Source organism: Notamacropus eugenii, chromosome 1 (genome assembly GCF_028372415.1).
Source record: "Notamacropus eugenii isolate mMacEug1 chromosome 1, mMacEug1.pri_v2, whole genome shotgun sequence".
NCBI lineage: Eukaryota > Metazoa > Chordata > Mammalia > Diprotodontia > Macropodidae > Notamacropus > Notamacropus eugenii.
This window is the reverse complement of record NC_092872.1, coordinates 82,622,776-82,647,350: the sequence shown is the minus strand read 5'-3', so window position 1 is coordinate 82,647,350 and position 24,575 is coordinate 82,622,776. Positions and strand designations below refer to the sequence as shown.

At 39.1% G+C, this 24,575-nt stretch overlaps 1 protein-coding gene across 1 annotated transcript in view; it reads left to right on the top strand.

The window, feature by feature from the left end:
• LOC140504313 (ectonucleotide pyrophosphatase/phosphodiesterase family member 7-like) overlaps positions 1 to 24,575 on the top strand; it is a 56,803-nt gene that overhangs the window by 5,908 nt on the left and 26,320 nt on the right. The window contains exon 2 of the mRNA XM_072609152.1: positions 23,726 to 23,871. Within this exon, the coding sequence (XP_072465253.1) occupies positions 23,726 to 23,871 (146 nt within the window). The remainder of the gene's footprint in view (positions 1 to 23,725; positions 23,872 to 24,575) is intronic.

Here is a 24,575-nt window from a genome sequence, read left to right as displayed (position 1 = left end):
CTGGAGTTAAATTCCTATCCATGACACAGAATTAATGTTTGACCATGGGTAAATTAGTTTGTTGGTCCCTCCAGAAGGCTAAGGCTTTACAGGGCTACTGAGTTGCACACTAGCATGATCTTCATTGGTAGGGGAAGCTTCCACACTGGGTGATCCATGTTCTGTGTCAGCAAGGGAGTTTCCATACTGATTAAATTACAGGTCCTTCTCCTCCCTCCACCTCCACTCTCAGATTCTTCCAGGATTCCAAAGTCCACAAGTGGGTATACAATCTAATAATGAAACTATGACCATCCCAGACTTATCAGAATTCACTGCTATTTATCTTCATAAACAGAAATGAAGTCAACCTTTGTCTGATCCTAATGTGAAAAAGAATAAGCTGTAATAGGAAAAATAATGGATAAAAATCAGCACTGTCAGTACCCTAAGACCTAGTCAGATGCTAGTAGATAGACTTGACACAGACAATGATAAAACTGGACCTCTGTTCTCAATTACTAATTAACCATTTTCCTTGAAAATACCTTCTGTCAGTTTTAAAGAGGAAAAAAGAAAGCTGATAAGGAAAAGAGTTTCCCCATATTGTTTCACATTTATCAGCATACAATAAAAGACCCTATTGAGTATACCAGAAGCCAAGAGGGTCTTCCATTCAAATAACCCCTAAAGGCCATTCCCCAAATGTTCCAGTCTGGGATAAGTGAGGCTGGAGATAAGTCGTCTACCCAAGGGATAGTGGAGCCTTTTGAATAAGATTCTACACAGAGCAATGATCTAGATCTGAGTTCTTAGCCTTGTCTGTGTCTGTGGCCCTCTGGGCAGTCTGGTCAAACCTATAGGCCCCTGCCCAAAATAATGTTTTTAAAACGCATAAAATAAAATGCACACGAGTACAAAGGGAGCCAAATGTTAGAGAAACAAAGATGTAATTTTTTATATCGAAATTCATGGGCCCCCTGGAATTGACCCAAGGGATCTATAGATTTCACATTAAGAACTACTGATCTAGCCAAACTAAGTGGATCTGCAACACTGGCCCTTCCTAAATCTAGTTCATTTAAGCCACAGCTGGAATCTAGACCCAGTTAAACACATGCCACAGGCCCAGGAATAGTTCAAAGGCTTCAGAGCAGGTCAAACCCAAACCCAAGGAGACAGCTGACCCAAAACCAGTTTTTACTTTTATAACGACAAAGTTCACAAACCTTGCAGGGGATTTAGGTCATAAAAGCACATGTACCTATTTTTTTTTTAGAACTTTTGTACCTGTTATTTTCCCATTTCAGGTTGGCAGTGATCTTACAGAGGTAAAATAAGGCTTTATTATCTCCATTTTACAAATGCGTAAACTGAGGCAGTGAAGTAAAATGCCTTATCCAATGCTATGGTTAGTTAATGGTAAGACTAAAATTTACATCTCCTGATTTCCAGACCAAGGTTCTTCTCAATAGAGCAGGTGTTCCTAGTATATTAATAACTATATCTCAATATAACTGACTTTCCTGTAATCCTATATATTTTGTTTGATATATTCAAAAACATTATTCGGAAAAGGGACCCAAGTGGTCAAAGGCATAAAAAAGCAAACTGTTTAAGACGGCACCTGACCAGTGCCTCCAAAAACACAATAGTTGGGAATTTGACATCCACTAGAGGATGGGTTCAAGTTCATTGTCAAACTACAACCCAGCAGCCCTGACTTCTGCTCATTAGGAGACTGCTTGGGACCATCTCCAAAGAGAGGAAGCTGCTATAAACAATAAGGAGCTCACTCCCTTTTCACAAATATCCCCAAGAAAAGTATAATCTTCTTATAAGAGCCTTGCAAGATTCCAGAACACCCATCCCCTTCCAACTATCCATGTCACCTCAGAGAGCTCACTTGTTCCTTATTTATGTTTCCACCAGAGAAATACAAGAGATGAAGCCAAGTCCCATCTCATGCATGAAACATGGAGTCCAGAAGCTTGTAGACAACACGCATAATTGAGATAGATTATATCTACATGTTAAGAAAGGCAGTGTTGCATACTGGATAGAGAGTCAACCTCAGAGTCAGGAAAACCTCAGTTCAAATCTTACTTCTTACATGTACTAGCAATTTGTTCCTCAGTTACTTACTGTCCTGATGTCCCAGTCTTAGAGGTACAGGGTGTTTCAATGAAAGTTCCCTATAACAATGAAATCATAGTTCTTGTTCAAAATATTCATATGTGTCTATACAAACACATATATTACATATATATGATATTAAAAGGCTACACTATCAATAAGATCTTCAGGCAGGTATTAAACTATACTACCACTAAGATCAAGAAATCAGTAAGTATTTAGTAAGTGCTTATTATGTACCATGCACACTGTGTTTCACACTGAGGATTCTACTACAATGAAGGATACAATTTCTGTTCACAAGGAACTTACATTCTAGGGTCTCTTCTAACCCTAAGATTCTCTGAGTTTCCCTCTAATACGTCACAATGTAGTTCCGTTATTAACAATGCATTCCTTTAAGTCAAAGCACCTCCCCCTAGTACCCTCTTTTAAAATAAATATACCTTCATGTAAGAAGCAATAAACTGTAACAGGAGGCAGGGAGGGGGGAGTCAGAACTGAGATCTCATTGGAATAGATCATTTCCAGTGAAGAAATTCTCTCTGCCAATGCAAGTGGGCACCCATTCTGTAATGTATATATAGTCTCAGAGAGTTGCCTGGGGATGCTAAAAGGTTATGTAATTCACTGAAAGCCACATATAGTATATGTCAGAAAACAAACCTTCTGGCATCAAGGCAGGCTCTCCAACCACTACTCTACACTACATAAAAATCAAAAAGGTAACATATTGAACTCTTCTCAGTTACTGATACCTGAGTGTGATTTGGTTTATGATGCCTAATTAAAATAATAGCAATAAAATAATGAGAATACTGATAAAGAAGGAAGGATCATTTTGTAGCATGCCACACTGCCAAGAGAGGGCAGGTCTAAGTCAGATTTAGTACTAAAAGACAAAGTAACATCTGAGGACACCCAGACTCCAGAAGAGAGAGAAATGAAGGGCAGCAGAAATGAGTATAGGGACACTTAAAAGAGAATGGACTTACAAATTTCCCAGTTGGCACTAATGTTATCCCTGCCTTGCCTCCTCAGTATAGGACCAAGCACAGCATTTAGGATCTAAAGTTCAGCGGCACATTACTTGACCCCAAGAAATGGAACTTGGTCCAATGGAGATTTAACATTGACTGCTAAAAATGCACAAATCCCCACATATGCATCCTTCCCCAGACCCACTGGCCACCTCAAATATAGGTCTGGGAAATTTGCTCTCTCTACAACACTGGTCCCTCCAATCTTCTGAAGAGCTGTCTAAATTCCCCTCAGGTCTCTCTAGAGTAAGAAGCAATTCTCTGTGGATTAGCAGCCCATTTTCCTATCTTAATATCTCCCTCTTCTTTCTCTGCCTCCCTCCCTCTCTTTCCTGAAAGGTTGTAGTTACTGCTCCATCACCGGTAATGACAATGAACATTTTTGCAATCTCAGTTTTTATTATAAAGTGATTGAGGAGCAGTACGAATAAGTTATGCCACTGAAACTAAGGAAATCCTGTCAAGCAAATGGTGTGTGGATAGAAAGTTTTATTGTAGCAGCCTGTATTTTTCTCCCCCAATGAATCAGTTGGAAATAAGAAGCCATCACCTCCCTGTTTTGGACAAAAGCTATCAAAAGTATAGACAGTGATATTATAATTTTACCAGTGACAATTTCAGCTCTAGCTGAATAGATGAGATGCCCCAGAGGTGAAAGGGGGAACATTACATAACTAGACAAGGGCCAAGAGTAATAAAAGTAAGGTCCTCTCTACCCAGCCTTAGCTTGTATCAATCTCATATAATTTCTACTTGCTTGGAATGATACATCTGTAGAGAAAAAAGTGGCTTCTAGTGGCTAAGAATTAAGTCATTCCTAGTTGCTCTGGGCCATTCCCAAAAACAAATGATCACTGTACAGAGGGACAGGAACCTAAAATAAAGAAGGGTTTGACTTCCTTGGGATTTTTTGATTTTGATCAGTCTCTGTCTCTCTGTCTCTGCCTCTCTTTAGGGAACTGTTCTTTCTGAGTCACCAATAGTAACACCATACTAACTTATACCAATGGTCTATCCAGCGCAGTATTCTGACTCTGACAGTTAGATTTCGTGACAGATCATGGTTTCCCTCTGTAACTTATACTTTAAATAGATAGGGATATCCACAAAGAGATCAAAGAAAGGGAAATGACATGCATAAATATGTATACAATCAATCCTCATTATTTGTGGATTCTGTATTTGTGAATTTACCTTTTGCTAAAATTTATTTGTAACCCCAAATACTTAAAACACTTTTGTGGTCACTGATGAACATGCAGAAAGTGGCAAAAAAATTGAGTTGCCAGACATGTTCCTTCCCAGCTGAGTACAAACCAGGCAATGCTCTGCCTTCTTGTTTTGGCTCTTACACTGTAAACAAGTATCTTTTGTGTGGTCTATTTAGTGCCACATTTCTTGCATTTTGTGCTTTTTGTTGGTGATTTCACTGTTCAAAATGATCCCCAAGCATAGGGTTAAAGTGCTATCTAGTAATCCTGTGTCACAAAGGCTGGATGTGCCTTATGGAGAAAGTATATGTGTCAAATAAGTTTTATTCAGGCATAGTGCTATCATGCTGTTGGCTGTGAGTTCAATGTTAATGAATCAATAGTATGGTACATCCAAAAAAAAAGAAAGAAGAAATTTTCCAATCTGTATGAGAGAATGCTCCAGAAAAACTTGCATGAACCTAACTCTATTTCCCCTTGGAGCAATGGTTCAGTATTTGCGAATTCAATGTTTGTGGCAACTTTATAGAACTACCACAAACGATAAGGATCGACTGTACAAAATATTTAGAGCAGCTCTTCTTATAGTGGCAAAGAATTGGTAACTAACAGATTACCTTCAACTGGGGAATGGCTAAACAAATCATGATATATGAATATAATGGAATACAATTGTATCATAAGATGAAAGAGATTCTTTTTTCCTTCCCAAAGTACTTTTTTTAATATTTGTTTTAATTTTTTCTTACATTTGAGTTCCAAACTGTTTCCTCCCAGCTGTGAACTAGAGAAAGTGAACATTTCACATAGATGTGTGTGTGTGTGTGTGTGTGTGTGTGTATGAAACTATATAACACCCTTGAGCCTTGACCAGGACCCATAGCTCAGCTGCAACTACAAAGGGTCTTGCTCCTTATGGTCCCTCAAGCAGCTGCAAATGTCAGCTCACTACTCTGCCCTAGGAGCAAAACTAGTGATTCTGCTCTCCTGCAAGTGATCATCACCCCTCTGTGACTGCTACTGCCTGAGCCCCCAGACCATCCCTAAGGCCACTGACACAGCTGCCCTCAGGACCATGCTGCACTGTGGGAGGAAGGAAGCAAGCAGAGGGTATTAAGAATCAAACAGTTTTTAGAGCATCTATAAACTTTATCTTGGCTGTTGGTAGTCAAAGTATGAGGTCTTTGGGCAAAGACCAGTAGGTGACCACAATACCAGAGAGGTTGAAGAATATCAGTTTCGACATTCCTGCTTTAAATAAAAACCAGAAGAGAGTATTGGTATTAAAAGCTTGGTCATTGTTTCAGGAAGAAGCTCCAGGTCATTAAAGGCACTTCACCTTTTCAGAAAGACCTTTGCAGGTGTGACCTCCCCCAACTTCCTCACCTCTGCTAATGCTTTTTCTGAGATTTACATCCATTTACACTGAATATAGCCAGTATGTACATAGTTGTTTGCATGTCATCTCCCTGTTTAAAATGGGAGCTGCTTGAGGACATGGACTATTTTTGGCACAGAGCCTAGCACATAATGTGCCTGTTTAATAAATGCTTCCTGACTGACTGACTGACTGACTAAACTGCACTCTAGCCAAATGTCCTCCTCATCTTTAATTCTGAGCCTAACTCTAGTTCATTGTTAGTGTCTGTCTTAGATAGACAGATCTAGATACATACATATATGCATACATATATATATACATAATGAACAAACTTCGTAGGTTGTCCATCTGACCACTTAGAAGCATGTTTGCTTTCACCCTGCACTATGTCATGAGCATCATGAGCTCCTTTGTTTCATTTCTTGCCATTTTATCCAAATTCTATTAAATGCAACAAAGTCTGTTACAAAGTTCTATTCTGCAACCTATGGCAAATAGGAGAAGGGAAGAAGATAAACATTTATACAGCACCTGCTATATGCCAGGCATTGCACTAAGCCCTTTACACATGTTATCTCATTTGATCCTCACAACAACTTTGTGAAACCGACGCTATTATTAGCCCCACTTTACAGTTGAGGAAACTGAAGCAAAAAGAGTTGAAATGACTTGCCCACGGTCACACAGCTAGTAAGTGTTTGAGGTTAGATTTAAACTTAGATTTTCCTGACTCCAGGTCAGTGCTCTATCTACTGCGCCACTAAAGTGTCTTGATAGTTCCATAAGGGCTAAAAGGCGAACTGGCTCTAAATGTCCCCACATACATTATAAGTGAAAACAGGGGAATTATATTCAGACTATCAGCTAGGAATATGTATATGCTTGTATACACACACATATAAAACATTTATATATCACAGATGTGTGTACAGATATATCTATACAGACATTTCTATATAGATATAGATATAGATATAGACATGGATACGTGCAAATTTGAAAAACCAAAAATCAGACAAAGCACATTAATTCTAAAATGAGGGAGAGGAGGAGGAGGGAGAGACAGAGACAAAGAGATAGACAGAGATAGATAGAAACAGGAAGAAAGAGACAGAGGTAGAGAGACAGAGACTGACAGAGGGAGAGAGACAGAGAGAGAGAAAGAAAGGAGTCCCCAAAAGGGAAGGTAAGAGAGATAAAGATTTAAACAGCTTAAATATATTCTCCTGTCAGTAAGACCTTAGAAGAAACTGTTAGAAACCTACCTAGACAAAGCAGTAAAAACTACTCAGCTAGCCCACTATTCCAAGAAGAGTTCCTCTATGTTTAAAAAAAAAAGCCCTGAAAGATTTCAAAACAAGTTAACTGAATAAAGAAAACCACAGACTGACAGAAGGAAGGAATCCCTTAAGAACCAGCCATTTCCATGGGGAAAAAATATGAAACTATAAAAGAAAATGATGAAAAGATTGAGACTAGAATCTAAGAAAAAGTTAAGGAATTGGTATTATTAAAGCTGGAAAAAAGTCCTAATAACAGCCTCAAAGCTCTGAAGGACCAGAGAAGGATTAACAACTGCCCTCCTCTCCACTGAGGCCACAACAAGAAGGAGGCACTGCTGCTTGGAGTAAAAATGGGAGTGGAGATTATAAGGAGTGAGAAGATTCCATCAAGTGAAACAAGAAGCTATTTCTAAAGGTTGAGGAGTCAGAGGGACCAGGGTCGAATCTTGCCTCTTAATATCTGAACCTCTTTCCTCATCCATAAAATGAAAGGCGGTGACTCAATGACCTCTAAGAGTCCTTCCTATGTTCCTGTGAATTTCACTCCTACATCAGCACCAAGCACACAGATACCAAGCAGCAGACTCCAATGACCACAGATACAAGATGGGCCATTGCTGATCAACAGATTTGCCCAGGTAAATAAGACAAAGTGAAGGCCCAAGAGGACTGGAAGAGAAGGTGAAATCCAAGGCACTAATCTCTACATTAGGCACAGAGGTGTGCCAAATATAAATCTCTATGTTAGTAAAGTTAAAAATAGAAAGAATTCTGCTGCTGCTGGTTATTTCCATAAGCTTACAAACATCATTTTTCCAACTCCTACAATAGATTGGAAAAAGAAGTGGGAAGACCACATTCACTTTCTCTGTTAGGCACTGGACTGAAGAATGGGGCTTTTTCAAGGACAGCATGATTTATTGGCTATTATGATTACAAATGATTTATATATTTTCCACTTTGAGCTTCAAATATGAACAGGACCAATTCAGAACACTGGATGCTTTAAAATTTTATTTTCTCTATTCAGAGAAGAGTTACCATTACAAGGTAGTAATATTCCTCTTGGGCAAGCACCATTTATGATGGGGGGGGTAGGGTATGATAAAGTTTTACTCAGCATGTTGGCACTCCTGGCTCTGCAACCCAACTGTTCACACTCCGACTCTGTATTGAATTTGCGGGTTCATGCAGGGAAGCAGTTTGGGTACAGGAAATCATGACAAATAATGTTTTAGATAGATAGCTTTTCAATAGGTGCTCCTTTCTCTTTGATGCACTTGGTGGTCCTGAATAAGCTTCCTTTCCATGTGTTTTGGATCCCTCCATTAGTTTAAAGAGGTTTGTTGGTGGAGACAGTCAAAGACAGCTCTTTGCTGGGGTTTTTCATACTAACTCAGTGAAGAAGATGCTTCTTTTGTTAGGGACATCTGTTAGTTTGATGAAACACTGGCCCACATTTCTCTTAATGGCAGTGAAGGTATCTTTTCATTTGTATGTGGGAGATTGGCCCAAAGGAATCCTGTGGGACTGTGTAGTATTTACCAATGGAGTCAAACAATAGATAGGCTGTGGTGACATGTCTTTTGTTTGTTTTTTCCCTTTTCTGACTAATCTGTGATTTCATCAGTATAGGGAACAGCTGAGGAACTTTAACTACAAATGCAGGTCAACATCTGTCTTCACTACAACTTATCACTGTCTGAGGCACAGAGAGGTTAAAATATCTAACCAGGGTCACACAGAAATTTTCAGAGTCAGGACTTGAACTCAGGTCTTCCTTCTGCCTCCTAGGTCAGCTCTCTATCCACTAGACATACTGCATCTCTGGGGGTTATGCTAATATGATACTGGGGGAAAGTCCCTTTCAGTCTTGGATCCACTGGCATATGTATTTGAAGGAGTCAGAAATATGGCAATGGTATCAAGACTAACCTAGACATTGACCCTTAGGTTAGATTTACCTCTGAGCCTTTTTTCTACCCACTCATACATATAGGCATATGCACCATCTCCAGAGTTAAAGAACAAGGGTCCAAATTCTGTATCTGACACCTTGCTACCTGTGTGAGTTTGAACAAGTCCCAACCTCCAAGGGCCTCAGTTTTCTCATCTGTAAAATGAAGAATTAATGTAGATGGTCCCTAAGGTTCCTTTTAACTCTACAATTAGATCTATGCACAATCTACACAGACAAGAGCTATTTAGTGATCATTAGGCAAACTATTTTACCTCATTTATGGCTTAACTTTCAGAGATGAAAATTTGGAAAATATATCAATCACACAGAACTAGGGTAAGATCTCTAACCCAAAGGGACCAAGTTTCCAACAAGGAAGAGAAGGGAGAGGGAGTAAGAAACTACAAAGTCTTAACGGTCTTAACTGGCTGGACAAATCTCACTTTTTGTCCTAAAAGGCTTGACTCCTGAAGCTAAGACTATCCTGCCAGGGAGATGAGAAAACTTCAGTTGTAACCAAGTCCTTGAGTAGAGGTTATCATACCACAGAGCAGCATACTGCAGAAAGCAATGTCAATTCAGCTAGGAGAAACTATGAGACTAGTGTGTGGAGACTGTAAAACTAGTTGGAAACAGACCCATCTAGGCAGCAGTAGGGAGCAGTCCCAATCAGCAGACTTTACAAGACTAGTGTGAGCAGGAGTAGTGGGAAGACATCATTAACTTCATCTCTCCATTTCTGTTCTCTAGTACTGTCTACTCTTCCCACTGATGCTGTGTGCATCTCTGGGAGAGAAAGTCCAAAGTATATGGGGAAATTGGTGAGTTAATATTTTTCTTACCATGTCATTTTAATAAATGCTTTTGCTTTGAACTTTTTGTATCCTTTGGCTAACAATTAAAGGTAAACAAATCGGTAATAACTTATAAACTACAGTTTTAAAGGTGTGGGCTTATAGACCTTTGAACTTTGAATAGCCATCCATTAGGAGTCCTTCCTGCAAGTTGGGGAGATCCTAAGTTGCTGTAGTAAAAAACTGGCCCATTTGAATATAAACTATTCCAGGAAAAGGAGACAATATGAGCAAAGACTTTTGGAGGCATGAAAGAACAGAATATGATATGTTTGTAAAACTGAGTTCAAATCCAGATTCAGACACATCCTAGCCACATAACTAGTGTGTGTTAGAAGTAGATCTTGAACTCATATCTTTCTCATTTCAAAACTGGTCCTCCTTCTGCTGACCTAGACTGCCTCTCTTCTATAGCTCATCTGATCATTCCACACATCTGGTGCCTGTGTGTCCCCCTTCTCCCAAGGACTTACTACCTTGCAATTATTCCTGAAAAACGGTCTCCTAATTATGATGGACCATTTATCTAATTTTTCAAGTCACTGAATCCTCTCCTGAAGCCAAGCTGCCCAAGATGATGTCATTCATACTTAATGGGCATCATCCAAGTCAATGATAAAAGCATTCTTTTGGATAAGTAGTCAGATGTTCTTACAGAGTCACCTTGAAAGACAAATGCTACCCTCACACTCTTGTCTAACTCATGGAGAGTTCTAGGTCATTCATACCATCCCAAAAAGGGAAAGAATTTCAGCAGCTACTGACAGTAGTAGTAGTAGTAGTAGTAGTAGCAGCAGCAGCAGCAGTAGTAGTAGTAGTAGTGGTGGTGGTGGTGGGAAGAGCTACTGCTCAACTCAATAGTCACTTGACAACCTATAATCTTACATAGTTTAGCATTAAATTTATAACAGTCACTTCATTTTAAACTTAGCAACTTTGAGCAGTACTGTTCCTGCCTCTGGTACTTACTATCTGTGTGACCTTGGGCAAATCCTTTATACCTCCCTTGCCCTTGATTTCTTCATATTTAAAATGGAGAGAGGATGGAATAGAGCTAGACTAGCTGACCTCTGAGAGACCTAGGTCAATAACTCTGTGATCCTTTGGGCCCATCCTCAAGCAATGTCATTAGAATAGTTTGGAACATCAACACCACAAGCTGAAGGGAGCAGTTATCGATGTCATCAGCACAAAGTAACAAACAAGCTGGGGCCAGAAGCAGTAGAAGGGTCCAAGATCTGAAAGTGCAGCTCAGCAACATGAACATGTCAGGATTCAAATGGCAAAATGGAATACATGGCCTAAGGTCAAGCAAAAGTCCAAGAAACCAGATGTCCAAGCAGGTTTAAGATCCAATAGAGAGGCACACTTCTGACTAGATTCATTCAGTACAGTAGTTTTGCCAGCATGCTTTTGCATCCAAGAGTTAGTGACTAGCTTTGTCTCCCTTACTGTTCTGAATAAGTTCAAGCTGTGGACAGCTCCCAACCACCACTAGCTTATCCTGAGTAGGAAGATAGTTATGTTTTCTCAGAAAGCCAAAATAGAAAGAGATGGGAAGAGAAAAGTTACCAGAGGCTCTTACCAGTTTAGAAGAACAATGCTTTATGTATGCAACCACACAGATTCAACTGTCGACTAGACTAGTACAGCACAGAGTTCTATCTGTTCTCACTGAAACTCATTCAGAAGATGAGAGAGTATAAGGTTAGCTCCCACAAGAAGAATATCAGCAAAGTTACCACAATGAATGGGTCATATTGGAAAATATGATTCTAAAGTGTGCTCTAACCCATTTGGACACACAGCTATTTAGGCTTTTTCCTGATCTTGAACTCTGTTGACCTGTTTTGACTTTTAAACATCAACACGTCTGCACTGGCAATTCAATCAACAATCATTTAAGTCTGCCTTTTTAAGTGTCAGGCACTATGCTAGGCACTGGGGGGTACAAAGACAAAGAGTGAAACCATCCCCAATCTCAAAGATCTTATATTCCAATGGAGGAGACAAGAATAAGGATACATAGAATAAATATAAAGATAAGGAATACAAATAAGTACAAGGAAGTTGAGAACGGAGGACACTAGCAGTTGCGAGAATCAGGAAATGCTTCTGAGAGAAGGTGGTGCATGAGCTATGTCTTGAAGGTAGACAGGAGTCTCTGAAGAACATATGAAGAAGGAATACATTCCAGGAGTAGAGTGGTCAATACAAAAGAGATAGAGATTATGTGGATTGACTTAATAGATTTGAAGATGAGAGGCCAGTTGTTCTGGATCATAAAGCCCAGAGGATGTATAATGAATGGTGAGGTTGAAAAGACAAGCAGGTTGTGAAAGGCCTTACATGCTAAAAAGAAAAGTGTATAGTTTATCCTAAAGGGGTTATGATAAGGAGCCACTGGAATTGACTGAGCAGGGAGGTGACATGGTCAGAACTGCTTTTAAGGAAAAATCACTTTGGCAGCAGTGTGGATGGAGGATGAACGGGAATGGAGAAAGATCCGAGACACAGAGGGCAATTGGGCAGCCCCTGCAATAACTGATGCAAGAGGTGATAAGCACCTGAACCAATGTGGCAGCCAAGTGAATAGAGAAGGACTTAAATGCACTAGGTATTGTAAAGGTAAAAATGACAATGGCACCACAAATTTGGAAGAATATAGAGAAGTTGGAATATATACAAAGCATGGCAACATCAGAACCATGCCATAGGAAGATCTTTTGCCATAACTAAATATCTTTAGCCCAGATAAGAGAAGACAGCAGAAACAAGATAGTTGTCTTTGAGTACTTAAAGAGCTATCATGTAGAAGGATTTGGTTTGCTCTGCTTGATCCCAGATGGCAGAATGAGCAGCAGTGGATGGCAGATTTAGACTTGATACAAGGGAAATTCTTCCCTAAAAATTCCCCTAAAAAGGAATAGACTATCCTGGGAGGGGAGGAGCCCCCTTCAATAGAGGTCTCCAAATGAAGGCTGCATTGGCACTCATTGGTGATGCTTCGAGAGGGTATTCCTGTTGAGGTTTATGTTAGAATAGATAGCATTGGAGGTTGCTTCAAACTCGGTTCTGTGTATCTAATGTGATTCATTCCATAACCCTAGACATCAAGAAATTACTATGGCTAGATAACACTGGGGGTGGTGAACTTGGCTTCCACAAGAGTAGTGCTCTAGCTGCAGTGATTCAGGGAGCACGATGATAGAAATGATGACTCAAAATCACATAGCACTTCTAAGTTTGCAAAGCAATTTCCTCACAAAGCAATACTTTTACTTCTCCCTATTTGATTTTCTATCCCATTCCCTGCAGCAATTCTTCCAAATGTTTTTTCTTCCCTCCTCCTCTTACTACCCAAACCACCTCTTTTTCCCTCCCCACTCAGTCAAGGACATCACCTCATACACTGCTAAGAAATAGAAACCATTCGCTTTAGCTCCTTCTCTCCATTTCTACCTCTCATAATCACTTTGACATCAGTCCCCCATTTGCTCTTCCTTTACACCATGTGACCTTGATCCCATCCCCTTGCATTTTCTCTAACAGATAGCCCTCATGATCATCTCGCCTCTCTCTCATCTTCAGTCTCCATCTATTGGTCCCTTTCCCACTGTCTATGAACACATTCATATCTAATGTGTTTGTTTTGCCTAAATATAATTATTTATAACTAGGAAGGTCTTCAGTTAGTGAGAGGAGTGCATTGGTGAATAATCATAGGTATTAAGGAAGGAAACAAAGAAATCAGTGAAACATTTAAAAAGACAGAAGAAAACAGAAGGGAATTCAGAGGGGACACAGGCAAATAGGACGGCTTTGTTATTGTATCCAATGTAATATGCTCTTAAAAACAGATTGCATGTAACAAAAGTTTACAATTACGTATAGAATCCTCATTTTTCTTTGTATATGGCAATGTTCATATTTGTTGGTGTTTGTTAAATTCATAATGAAAAAACAAATGGGGTTCAGTAAAAAATAAAAATTCCTCTCTAGACACTATCATCCCCTCAAGCTATTCAAGCTATTATCCTATTCCCCATTCTTAGTCAAACTCCTAGAAAAAAACTGTTTTCACTCACTGCCTCCATTTCCTCTCTTCTCACTCATTTCTCAACGCTTTGCAATCTGTTTTATGACCTCCTCATTCAACTGAAAGTGCTCTCTCCAAAGTTACCGAAGATCTGTTAATTACCCCCCCTCCCCCAATCACCTTATACTTATTTTATATACATATATATGTACATATATATACAACATGCACACACACACATATACACACATACATACATATATATATTTCCAAAATGAAAGTAATCTCCTTGGGGGCAAGGATGGTATCAATTTTATCAGTATCTAACACATAGTAGCTATTGGTAAATGCTTGTTGATTGGTTATTGGTTGGCTGACCCCATGAGGAAGGTAGCACAAATATTAATCACATTTTACAGATGAGGAAACTGAAGCACTGAGAGGTTAGTTGACTTCAACCTGATTACAAGGCTAGTGAGAATCAAAAGACATTCATACTCAAGTCTCCTCGCTTCAGTTTCAGCATTCTATCCACTACACCATAGCTTCTGCACTACTTCCACACTCCAATCCACTATTTCCACCATCTTAGCCACTACTTCAGCCATTCTATTGACACACTTTTAGTGGACATACCTTCCCTGAATGTAGTACACAAGAGTAAGATCTAGTTCTTTTCAAACCTTCACAGTAATAGCGAGAGTCTTGAGATAAGATAAGCCATGGAATGATCAACATCCTTCATGCTAAAAGCCTAGCAGTACTAAAAACTTTTCTTATAAGGATAAGGAGAAATCCTTGGCAGATATGACTTTTAAATTCAAACTTTAACCTTACTTGAGGAAGTAGCCAGTTAAAAAAAAATGGTATGGGAGACAGTAGGCTATCCCAGCTGTCAAAAACCCAGAAGGTACAATGGAGCAGAGGGTATATGAGTGGTCATTATTACAAGTAATCCCTTCAACACAAGGTAGAGAAGTAAGAGTCCTAGGGAGAAAGTGTTAGATCCAGGCACACTTAGAAATGCCATGACGGTCTTTAAAGCAACTATGCAACAGCTGTTATAATCTATATAATGCCTGCCACTAGGAAATGTGAGCATTCAACAACAGGTTGTTTTAAAGACCTTTGAGATCACAATGCCAACAAACAAGAGAAAGATGCCCATGATTTAGCAAGTAAAACAATACTTCTTTGAGTTTCTCAAGTGGAATCTCTTGGTCAGTTCCTCTCTGAAGCTCAACTCTTAATTTCCAGGACTAACTCTCTCTTGAGTTCATAACTGACTCTTTTCTGCTATGATAGGACCCACTCCTCAAAGCTTCCTGAACACTGCCTCTTTGCATCCATGTCTGATCTCTCAACTTTGTGTCTGATCTCTCAACTTTGCCCAAAACTGTCTCCAACTGACAGATGGGTTGTCTCCTTCTGGCCCAGTAACTCTGCTACTAGATGCTATAACTAATGAGGAAAATGATATCAAGAAAATTCCCCCCAAGAATTTAATTTTTTTTCCTGCTGTATAGGAGGTTCTTAACCTGGTGTTGGTGAACTTTTTTTTAAATATTTTGATCAATGGTTTTTATTATAATTGGTTTCTTTTGAAATCCTATGCATTTTTAATAAATTTAAAAACATTATTCTAAGAAGGGTCCATTAGCTTTACCAGACTGTCAAAAAAGTCCCATGATGCATAAAAGGTTAAGAATCTCTAGGCTAAGGGACATAGTCCCATATTTTTACTATTCTCTTGTTTTTATTAATATCTTCTATATTGATTTCATTTTCAAATATATGCCTCTTCTCAGGCGAGTCATCCCTTGTTACAAAGAAAGAGAAAAATAAAAAGCAGTTAGACAAAACTAACCAAAATTATCAACCATGTCTGACAATATATATGATAGCAAATACCCTAGCCTCCTACCTCTTCAGTGAATGGAGGAATATGCATTTTCTCAACTCTTCTTCGGGGTCCAGCATGATTATTAAATTGCAGAGCATCTAATTTTAGTTTTCTGTTCTTTCTATTTATATTCCTTTAATCATTGTGTGTACTCTTTCCTTGTTTGTGCTTACTTCATTCTGTGTCAGTTCACACAAGTCTTCCCATACTTCTCTGAATTCCTCATATTTTTTGTTTCTTGTGGCATAGATATTTACCATCACATTCATGTATTACAATTTGTTTAATCATTTTCCCAATCAGTGAACATTAACTTTATTTCCAACTTCTTGCTACCATTAAAAAGTGCTATTATGAATATTTTGAAGTATATAGGGAAGTTTCCTTCTATTTCTGGCCTTGAAGTATATGCCTAGAAGGAAACAATACACTTTAAATGCTAGGCAGGATATTTAATGCATTGAGTTTAGGCCATTATTTCATTGCCCACTAAGTAATAGTAATATTTCATATTTGTATGGTACTTCTAAGCTTACAAAGTGCTGTATGTATATTGCATCATTAGATTTTTACAACAATTCTGTGAGGTGGGTACTCAGTTTCTAAAAGAGAAAATTGAGGTTCAGAGATGTTGAGTGACTTACCTAGGGTCACAAAACTAGTGTCAGAAGAGGGATATGTATCAAGGTCTTCCTGACTTCCACCCTACCCACTATATCCTAGTACCAGTCCCTGTACATAAGAGGAAAAATAAAGTCTTCTGGAACTAGTATGGCAGAGTATAATGGCTTAAGTTATGAGTGCTAATCCCAGATCTTCAACTAACTGATTGAGGAGCCACTTTAAACTGTACATATAGTCTCTCTATAACTCAGGATGATGCCCCTACCTATATGTAAGAAATACATGAGAGGTAGGATAGTGTAATGAAAAACGCTGCATTGGGAGTCAAAATACTTTGATGTAAGTCCCATCTGTTTTACATCCTTAGGTGATTCACTTAACCCCTCCAAGCTTCCATTTCCTCACCTGTAAAGTTGAGAGAGTCACACTTTCCTAGTCTGCCTCAGAGGAAAGCACTTTGTAAAATCATGATACACTGTCTAAATCTATATGATTATTATCACCGTGGTCATTGTCATCATAAAGTTTGAAGTCTCATTTTGTATTTCAAGAGTGATTTTGGAAATAATCCTATAGGTTCCAATTGTTTTGGTTTTATTCTGGTTTTTACCCACAAAACACATTACTTGTCTGAAAGAAAATAAAAATATCTTATGTTTCTATAAAGCTCTTATTCTCAAAATGTCTTTATATATGATGTGTTTTATCAACATATCAATGCTACAAAGACAGGGTGGCTTAGGAAAAGAGGTCTTTGGAACCAGGAAAACCTGGGTTCAAATTCTACTTTTGACAGAGGTTGTGTGATCCTGGGCAAATGACAACATCCCAATGTAGGAAGTTTTCTGGGACTCTTAAGTGAAAAGAAGGTACCAGGGCAGCTAGGTGGCAGAGTGGAGAGTATAGCCACCCTGGAATTAGGAGGACCTGAATTCAAATCCAGTCTCAAACACTTGTCACCTGGATAAGTCACTTAACTCCAACTGCCTTGAGAGAGACAGACAGAGACATAGTGACAGAGAGACAGAGAGAGAGACACAGAGAGAAAGAGAGAGACATAGAGAGAGAGAGAGAGAGAGAGAGAGAGAGAGAGACAGAGACAGAGACAGAGAGACAGAGAGACAGAGAGAGACAGAGAGACAGAGACAGAGAGAGACAGAGACAGAGAGAGACAGAGACAGAGAGGTGCTGACCTACACTGATAGAGGGAGTTTTCTCACAAGCTCTCTATACCATTGAAATCACAGGTCTCGTCCCTGTTCTCCTACCAATGCTATGAAGTATGTGAAACAAGCTCCATAGTCCCTACTTTACCCTTGAGGAAACTAACACTCAGAAGGTCACACAAGAAGTCAGTGAAAAATCCAAGATAAGAATTCAAATTTCATAACTTTTAGATGAGAGGTTCTTAACCTTTTCTATTATTGTTATTATATTCACATCTGATAGTCTGGTGAAGCCTCTGTACTCCTCCAAATAATAATTTTAAATAAATAAAATAAAGTGCAAAGATTATAAAAGAAACCAATTGTATTGAAATGCAGTTACCAAAATAACAATTAAGAAAAAACCAAATTCACTGGCCCCAGGTTAAGAACTGCAATTCCATGTCCTTTTACTAAGCTCACAATCACAGTAGAACACTGAGGGATGCCCATACTCCAGAAGGAAACGCCTTTCCAATTACTTAAAATTTCATGAGACCCACAACTCTTTATGGGGCCCCATTGCTTTAAAAAAAAAAGCCATGCTGCCCAGTTATTACTGCTAGCTCATCCTGCTGCATTTGGGGGTTCCCTCAGACAACATCCTGCACAATATCTGTAAGAAATTTTTTTATATTTTCAGGACATCGTGACCACTGGTTATTCAGAAATGAAGCAAATAAGCATATGGAAACGATTTTTTAAAAAATTATAGAATTTACCTAAATGCTGAGTATCTACATACAAAATGATATGGTTATGCCTTTATATTCCCTTACCCCCACTTTCCTCCTTTTCTGTTAACAACCATATAGAAGCCTACCCTGGGGGTGAAAGGCAGGATCATATATGACCTGGCAGGTGTGTGATAAGATTATCTATGCCTCTGATACCTGTCGAGGACTGCCCTGCACTCTCCCCTCTGGAAAAATAGGTCTAAATCTCAGGGGTAGAACCTCAAAGTGACTTCAGATCTAGGACCCCCGAGGAAAGGAGGACAATCACAAGGGATGTCAGCAATTTTAAAGAATCATCCAGTTTGCTCCATGCAACCTTTTCTGTTCAGCCTCTGGGTTAATACTATGTCACTTAACTGAATTCAATCACAGGGCTTTCCCTAGGCCTTAGGAAGGAAAGAGGGAGCAGAGCAGGAGCTCAAAGATGCTGCTAGGATAAAGGATTTTCCTGCTTATTCTCCAAGGAATAGGCTGCATAACATCACGATAAAGAAAGGGAAGCTGAAATAGCCCCTATGCGTACCACCCCCAGCCATGTGTCCTAAAAGCAATAGAAACAGCATATTGTCATACATCAGGAAACCTAGGTTCAAGCTTCAGCCAGGCCACTCTGTGTGCCTCGGGACAGGTCAGTTCATCTCCACTGGAGCTCAGTCTCATCATCTGAAAAATGGGGAGGGGAGAATTCATTGATGTCCAAGTCCCTTCCAGTTCTAAAACCATATGATTATAGCTAATTTATTCTTGCTATAGGTTCTTTCTTTCCACACTTAAAGTATTAATCAGCATTCCTAACAACGGTAAGCCAAACTGTACCTCAGGCCATTTCTTCATAGGTCTTATTGATTTTCATTTTTCCAAATCACAAGATGCTGGACCTAGAAAGAACCTTTAAAATCATCCAGTCAATTCTCCTAGTTTTACACAAATGAAAAAGACTGAGACCCTGTGAGGGTAAATGCCTAACACACCTGAAGCTAATTAATCCAACCCTTTTATTTTACAGATGAGGAAATGAGGTGAGAGAAGTTAAATAACTTGGCCATGGTCACACATTTCATAAGGAGGAGAGCATCTATCAACCACTCAATTAATTAAGCTCCTATCATATGCCAGGCATTGTGCAAAAAGCTACGAATGCAAAAACAAAAATGAAGCAATCCCTTCCCTCAAGGAGCTTATAATCTTTCCTGGGAGAAAGAGATGCATATATGCAAAAAAAATAAAATACAAAGTGATGGAGGAAGAGCTCTACCATCTGTGAGAATCAGGAAAGGCCTCATGTAGAAGGTGACACAAGCTGAATCTTAAAGGAAATTAGGGATTCAAAGATGAGAACAGAGTGCATTGTTGGCACCAAGAGCAGCCAACAGAGATGGGAAATGCAGTGCCCCATATGAGGAGCTGTTTGATCAGACTGGAGTATATGAAGGAAGGTACTATGTAATAAGGCTGCAAAAATAGACTGAAAGATGTGAAGGGCTTTAAAAACCAAACAGGGGAATTTATATTTGCTCCTGAGGGCAATAGGGAGTCATTGAAGTTTATTGAGTAGGGAAGTAACATGGTCAAACCGCTGGGTGCAGTAGTAACACAGTAACACAGCTGGCATACAAAGCCAGGTCTTCTGTTTCCAGATCCAGATTTCACACTTTTCAGGCAAAGTCAGGATAGACATTTAATCCCTTGACAAATGAGTAGTTATATAAATATATTTTAGATGAAATAGCCTTCCCTAAACCCTCTCATCATAGTAAATCCTTGTTGTCACTTAACCTCACAGTCTCCATTTGACAGGCAGTTAAGATGACAGCAAAATCTGCACACTTAGAGACTCTGTCTCCCTGTGATTTCTGACCCCACCCTCCCCCCTCCCAAAGCACTCTGCAATCACTCACCCTGATCAGGTATATTCACCACAGCCACAGAGAACAGTGAAGACAGCAGGAATCTGGGAATGCTTTTAAAGAAACAAGGTGGTAACAAAAGGACTCTATTTGCATTCCCTCTACACTTCCCTTTGTTTTCCTCTGTGCATTTTTTAAAAATGTTTTATTTTTGCTCCAAAGAAAAGCCAGCCCTTACAACAAACTGGATGAAATCAAAATAGATGTAGAGAGGTAGGTATAGACTTAGATGTAGATGTAGAGGTAAATATAAATCAGACATAGATAATATGATCAATGTTTGTGGATGATTAAGGTCACATTTCCTAAAAGAAAAATACTGTTTTTTTTTTAAAAATGAGATAAGGTTCTGGAAGCAAGAACCTCTATTCTAGGATCCTAGCAAATAGTTTGGAAAATACCCATGTGTCTACTTAGATAGAATGAAGAATTAATTAGGCTGGGAGAGTCTTAAAGGTGCTACTTTAATTAATTATTTTAAACTGGGAACTGCCAGTTTAAAGACTCTTCCCATCAAATGATCGGTAACACAAATGTAATAGAGTTGCCTAGGGAACTGACAGGCTAGGTGACTGGCTCATGGTCATAGAGCTACTGTGTGTCAGAGGCAGACCTGAAACATAGGGCTTCCTAGCTCCCTTTATCCCCTGTTCCATATTCTCTCAATTTATTTTATCATCTGAAAAGGAAAAGGAGAAGTCGTAGAATCAGAGCATATTAGAGATGGAAGGGTGCTTAGAAATAATTTAATCCAGTGCCCGTGCTTTATAGACGATGGGCACAAAGGCCCAGAGAAAGCAAAACTCCCACCCATGTTCATACAACTAATTTGTCATCAAATTGGGATTCAGCACAGGCTGAAAAACAACAAAAAATGAGCTAATTTGAAAGACTGACTTGGAGGAGAAAGGGTATAGACAATCAGAGGTTATGTCCATACTTGTACCCACGTTTGTACTAAAAGAACTAGAAATCGGTTCCTAAGACCTAAATGGTTCATCCAGAGAGGTCTCCCAGGCCCTTCTCGGTGGATGTCATTGACTTTTGATTATTTTCTGGTAGAAGCAGAAGATGGCAATATGTAAACTTATACTTGATGACCGAAGCTGTAAATCTGGTGAATAAAACAGAAATATCTTACATCATCTGCTGTGTGGGTCACAGGATTTTAGTAACAATTTAAAAGAAATGCAGTGTCTATTTTCTTAAAAATCAAAAGATGGAGATATTACTCCATGAAAGATATTTTTCCTTGCTGCTAATGAAATGTAATCTTCATAACTTTGAAGACCAAGAAATAAAAACTTTTCATCAGAAAGGATTGAAAAAAATGACACAAAGGCAGATTTACAAGAAGGCCTGTACACTCCTAATATTTCTTTTAAAATTACTTTTCAAAATCTGTCATGTTTTTTTTTGATGGCAAGGTTATTGTTTTTCAAAGAATGAGTCAACCAATAATCAATAGGCATGTAGAGATAATATGTATATAAGCCTACTACGTGCCCGGCACTGTGCTAGGTGATGGGGATGCAAAAACAAAATAGTCCTTATGAGGTCTGCATTCTTTCTGGGGAAAAAACATGCACATATACAAGTAGGACACAAATAACTAGAGAGGATCAAGAAAGACTTAACAGAGAGTTGAGCTGAGTGTTGAAGTAGACTAAGGAATCTATGAGGTAGAGGTAAGGAAAGAGTGCATTCCAGATTTAGAATCAGAGAGAAAGGAAATGTGCCATGTATGAAGAAGAGCCTGCTTTGACCAAATCACAGCAAATATGTCAGGGAACAAAATAATATATACTAAGCCTGGAAAGATATGTTGGGGCCAAGTTATGAAAGGCTTTAAATATCAAACAAAGGAGCATATATTTGCTCCTATTACTCATATCTGACTTCTCATGATCCCATTTGGAGTTTACTTGACAAAGATACTGGAGCAGTTTGTCATTTCTTTCTCCATCTCATTTTACAGATGAGGAAACTGAGGCAAACAGGGTTAAGGGACTTGCCCAGAGTCACACAGCTAGGAAGTGTCTGAAGCCATATTTGAACTCATGAAGTTGAGTCTTCCTAACTCCAGGCCTGGCACTCTATCCACTGCACCACCTAGCTACCCTAGGAAGCCACTAGAGTTTATCAAGTAGGAGTATGACATCATCTGACTGACACTAGGAAAATCACTTTGGCAGCTGTTTAGAGGATAGATTGGAGTAGAGAGAGTCTTCAAGCAGATAGGAAGTTAGATCTTAACTCCTAAACATCCATAGTGCATCTCTGTGTCCCAACAGCACCTCAAAGTTAACATATAACTAATTCCAAAGATGAGTTGAATAAGAGGATATACTCCAGGATGCTTCAAAAAGGATGTTTCTTCATCCTTTCATCCTTCATCCTTCAAAAGGATGTTTCCTTTTCTGGAAATACAATCCCCTCCAGAGAAGGAGACATGGAAAGATGGGGAGTCCCATATTGTAGAAACACTCCTTATGTTCCCAACTCTGTCCATCCATACTCATCTTCTGAAATAAAATACAAACTCTATTGTTTGCATTTGAAACCCTTCCCAGTCTGGGTCCAGCCTATCTTTCCAGATGATTTTCTGTCTCCCTTTCACAGAGTCTACACTACAACCACACTGGCATACTTCCTGTTCCTTGTAGGCAGCATCTACCTTCTCATTCCACACCTTTTCACAGTCTGTCCCACATGCCTCCAACACGCTTCTTCCTCACCTCCATCTCATACAAATCTTTAATTCTTTTCAGTCCTCAAGACACCTTTCCTGATTCCCCTATTTGTTGGTGGTTCTCCTCCAATCACATTATATTTTATATATGCACACATATGTATGTATATCCTGTATTTACTTATCTATGTACATATATTCACCCAATAGAAGGTATGCTTCTTGAGGATAGGGGCCATCTCATTTTTTCCTCCAGCTCCTATATGTAGATGGTAAAGTGCTATTAAAAGGTGTCAAAGACATGTGTGATCAATATGAAAGACAGACTGAATATAGACAGTTCTGCTATCCATAAAATATTAAGGCCTAGAGCAAGGGTTCTTAACATTTCTGTGGGTCATGGACACTATAGGAATCTGGTGATGCTTATGGATCCCTTCTCAGAATGTTTTCAAACGTGTGAAAGAAATGTTAAATTTCAGTTAGAAGTTAGTGAAAATAAAGATCAAATTTTTTTTCCCATCCAAGTTCACAGACACGCTGAAATCTTTCCACAGACCCCATATGGTTTGGTGGACCCCAGGTTAAAAACTCCTGGCCTAAAAAGAAAGCTTCCTATGCTCTGGGTAGATTTGCCTTTGCGTCCCCAGTACTTAGCATAGTGCTGACTTCTTCATTTCCTGCAGTTTCACACCCATGATGCATATTCATCCCTTTCCCAAGACTTTGTCCTTCTCTGCAGTATCCCAATACTTTCACTCCTTTATTCAACAGGTCGGTGGATTGAAGATCATGGAGTCATTCACAACATGATGTTTAACACAGAGACACTCTGGAAGTACACCTTCAAAGACACACAGAAGAAGTCAGAGTGGTGGAACAATGGTACGCTACCTCTCTGGATCACGGCCCAGAGACAGGTACTGTCCAAGTCGCTAGGAAAACTTCCAGAGACCTCACCTCTTATGTCTATGGCTAAGAGAAAAGGGAACTGGTTGAGGGAGCAACCATTACTGCTCATGGAGAACAATCTATTAAGAGTATGGTGACTATATGTCCCTTCCCTTGGGATTGACTCCATTTTGACCCATGATCCCAGAAATAAGTTCCAGTTTTGAGGAACAGCCTAGTGAACCTTGTCTCATATCATTGGCCCCACTTCTTTCTGTGGATCCAAAGGCTAGACTTCAATACGACTGGAGTACTCTGAAAACTAATTTATTTCAGGTAAATCAACAAATACTTACTGAGTGCCTACTATGTACAAGGCATTGCCATAGATAATGAAGGAGCCATAAATATGAATCATGTGTGGTTCCCGACCTCAAAGGGCTTTAACTGTAGTTCTTAGACTCTCGGGTGAGGGGAGGGAAGAGAAACACATATTTATATCCATATTATGTATGTGTGTATATGCTATACATATATGTATATATATGTGTGGTTGCATATGTATATGTATGTAAATATATACATATAGATGTGATGTTAGACTTTACCTGAAATACATTTAGCCTCACATGTGCATATTTTATATTTATATGTATATAAGGAAAGAAGATAGAATGTAGGTCCCACATGGGTGTTTGGCTCAAAGAGAGGCAGAATAGACTTCTCTCTAGCC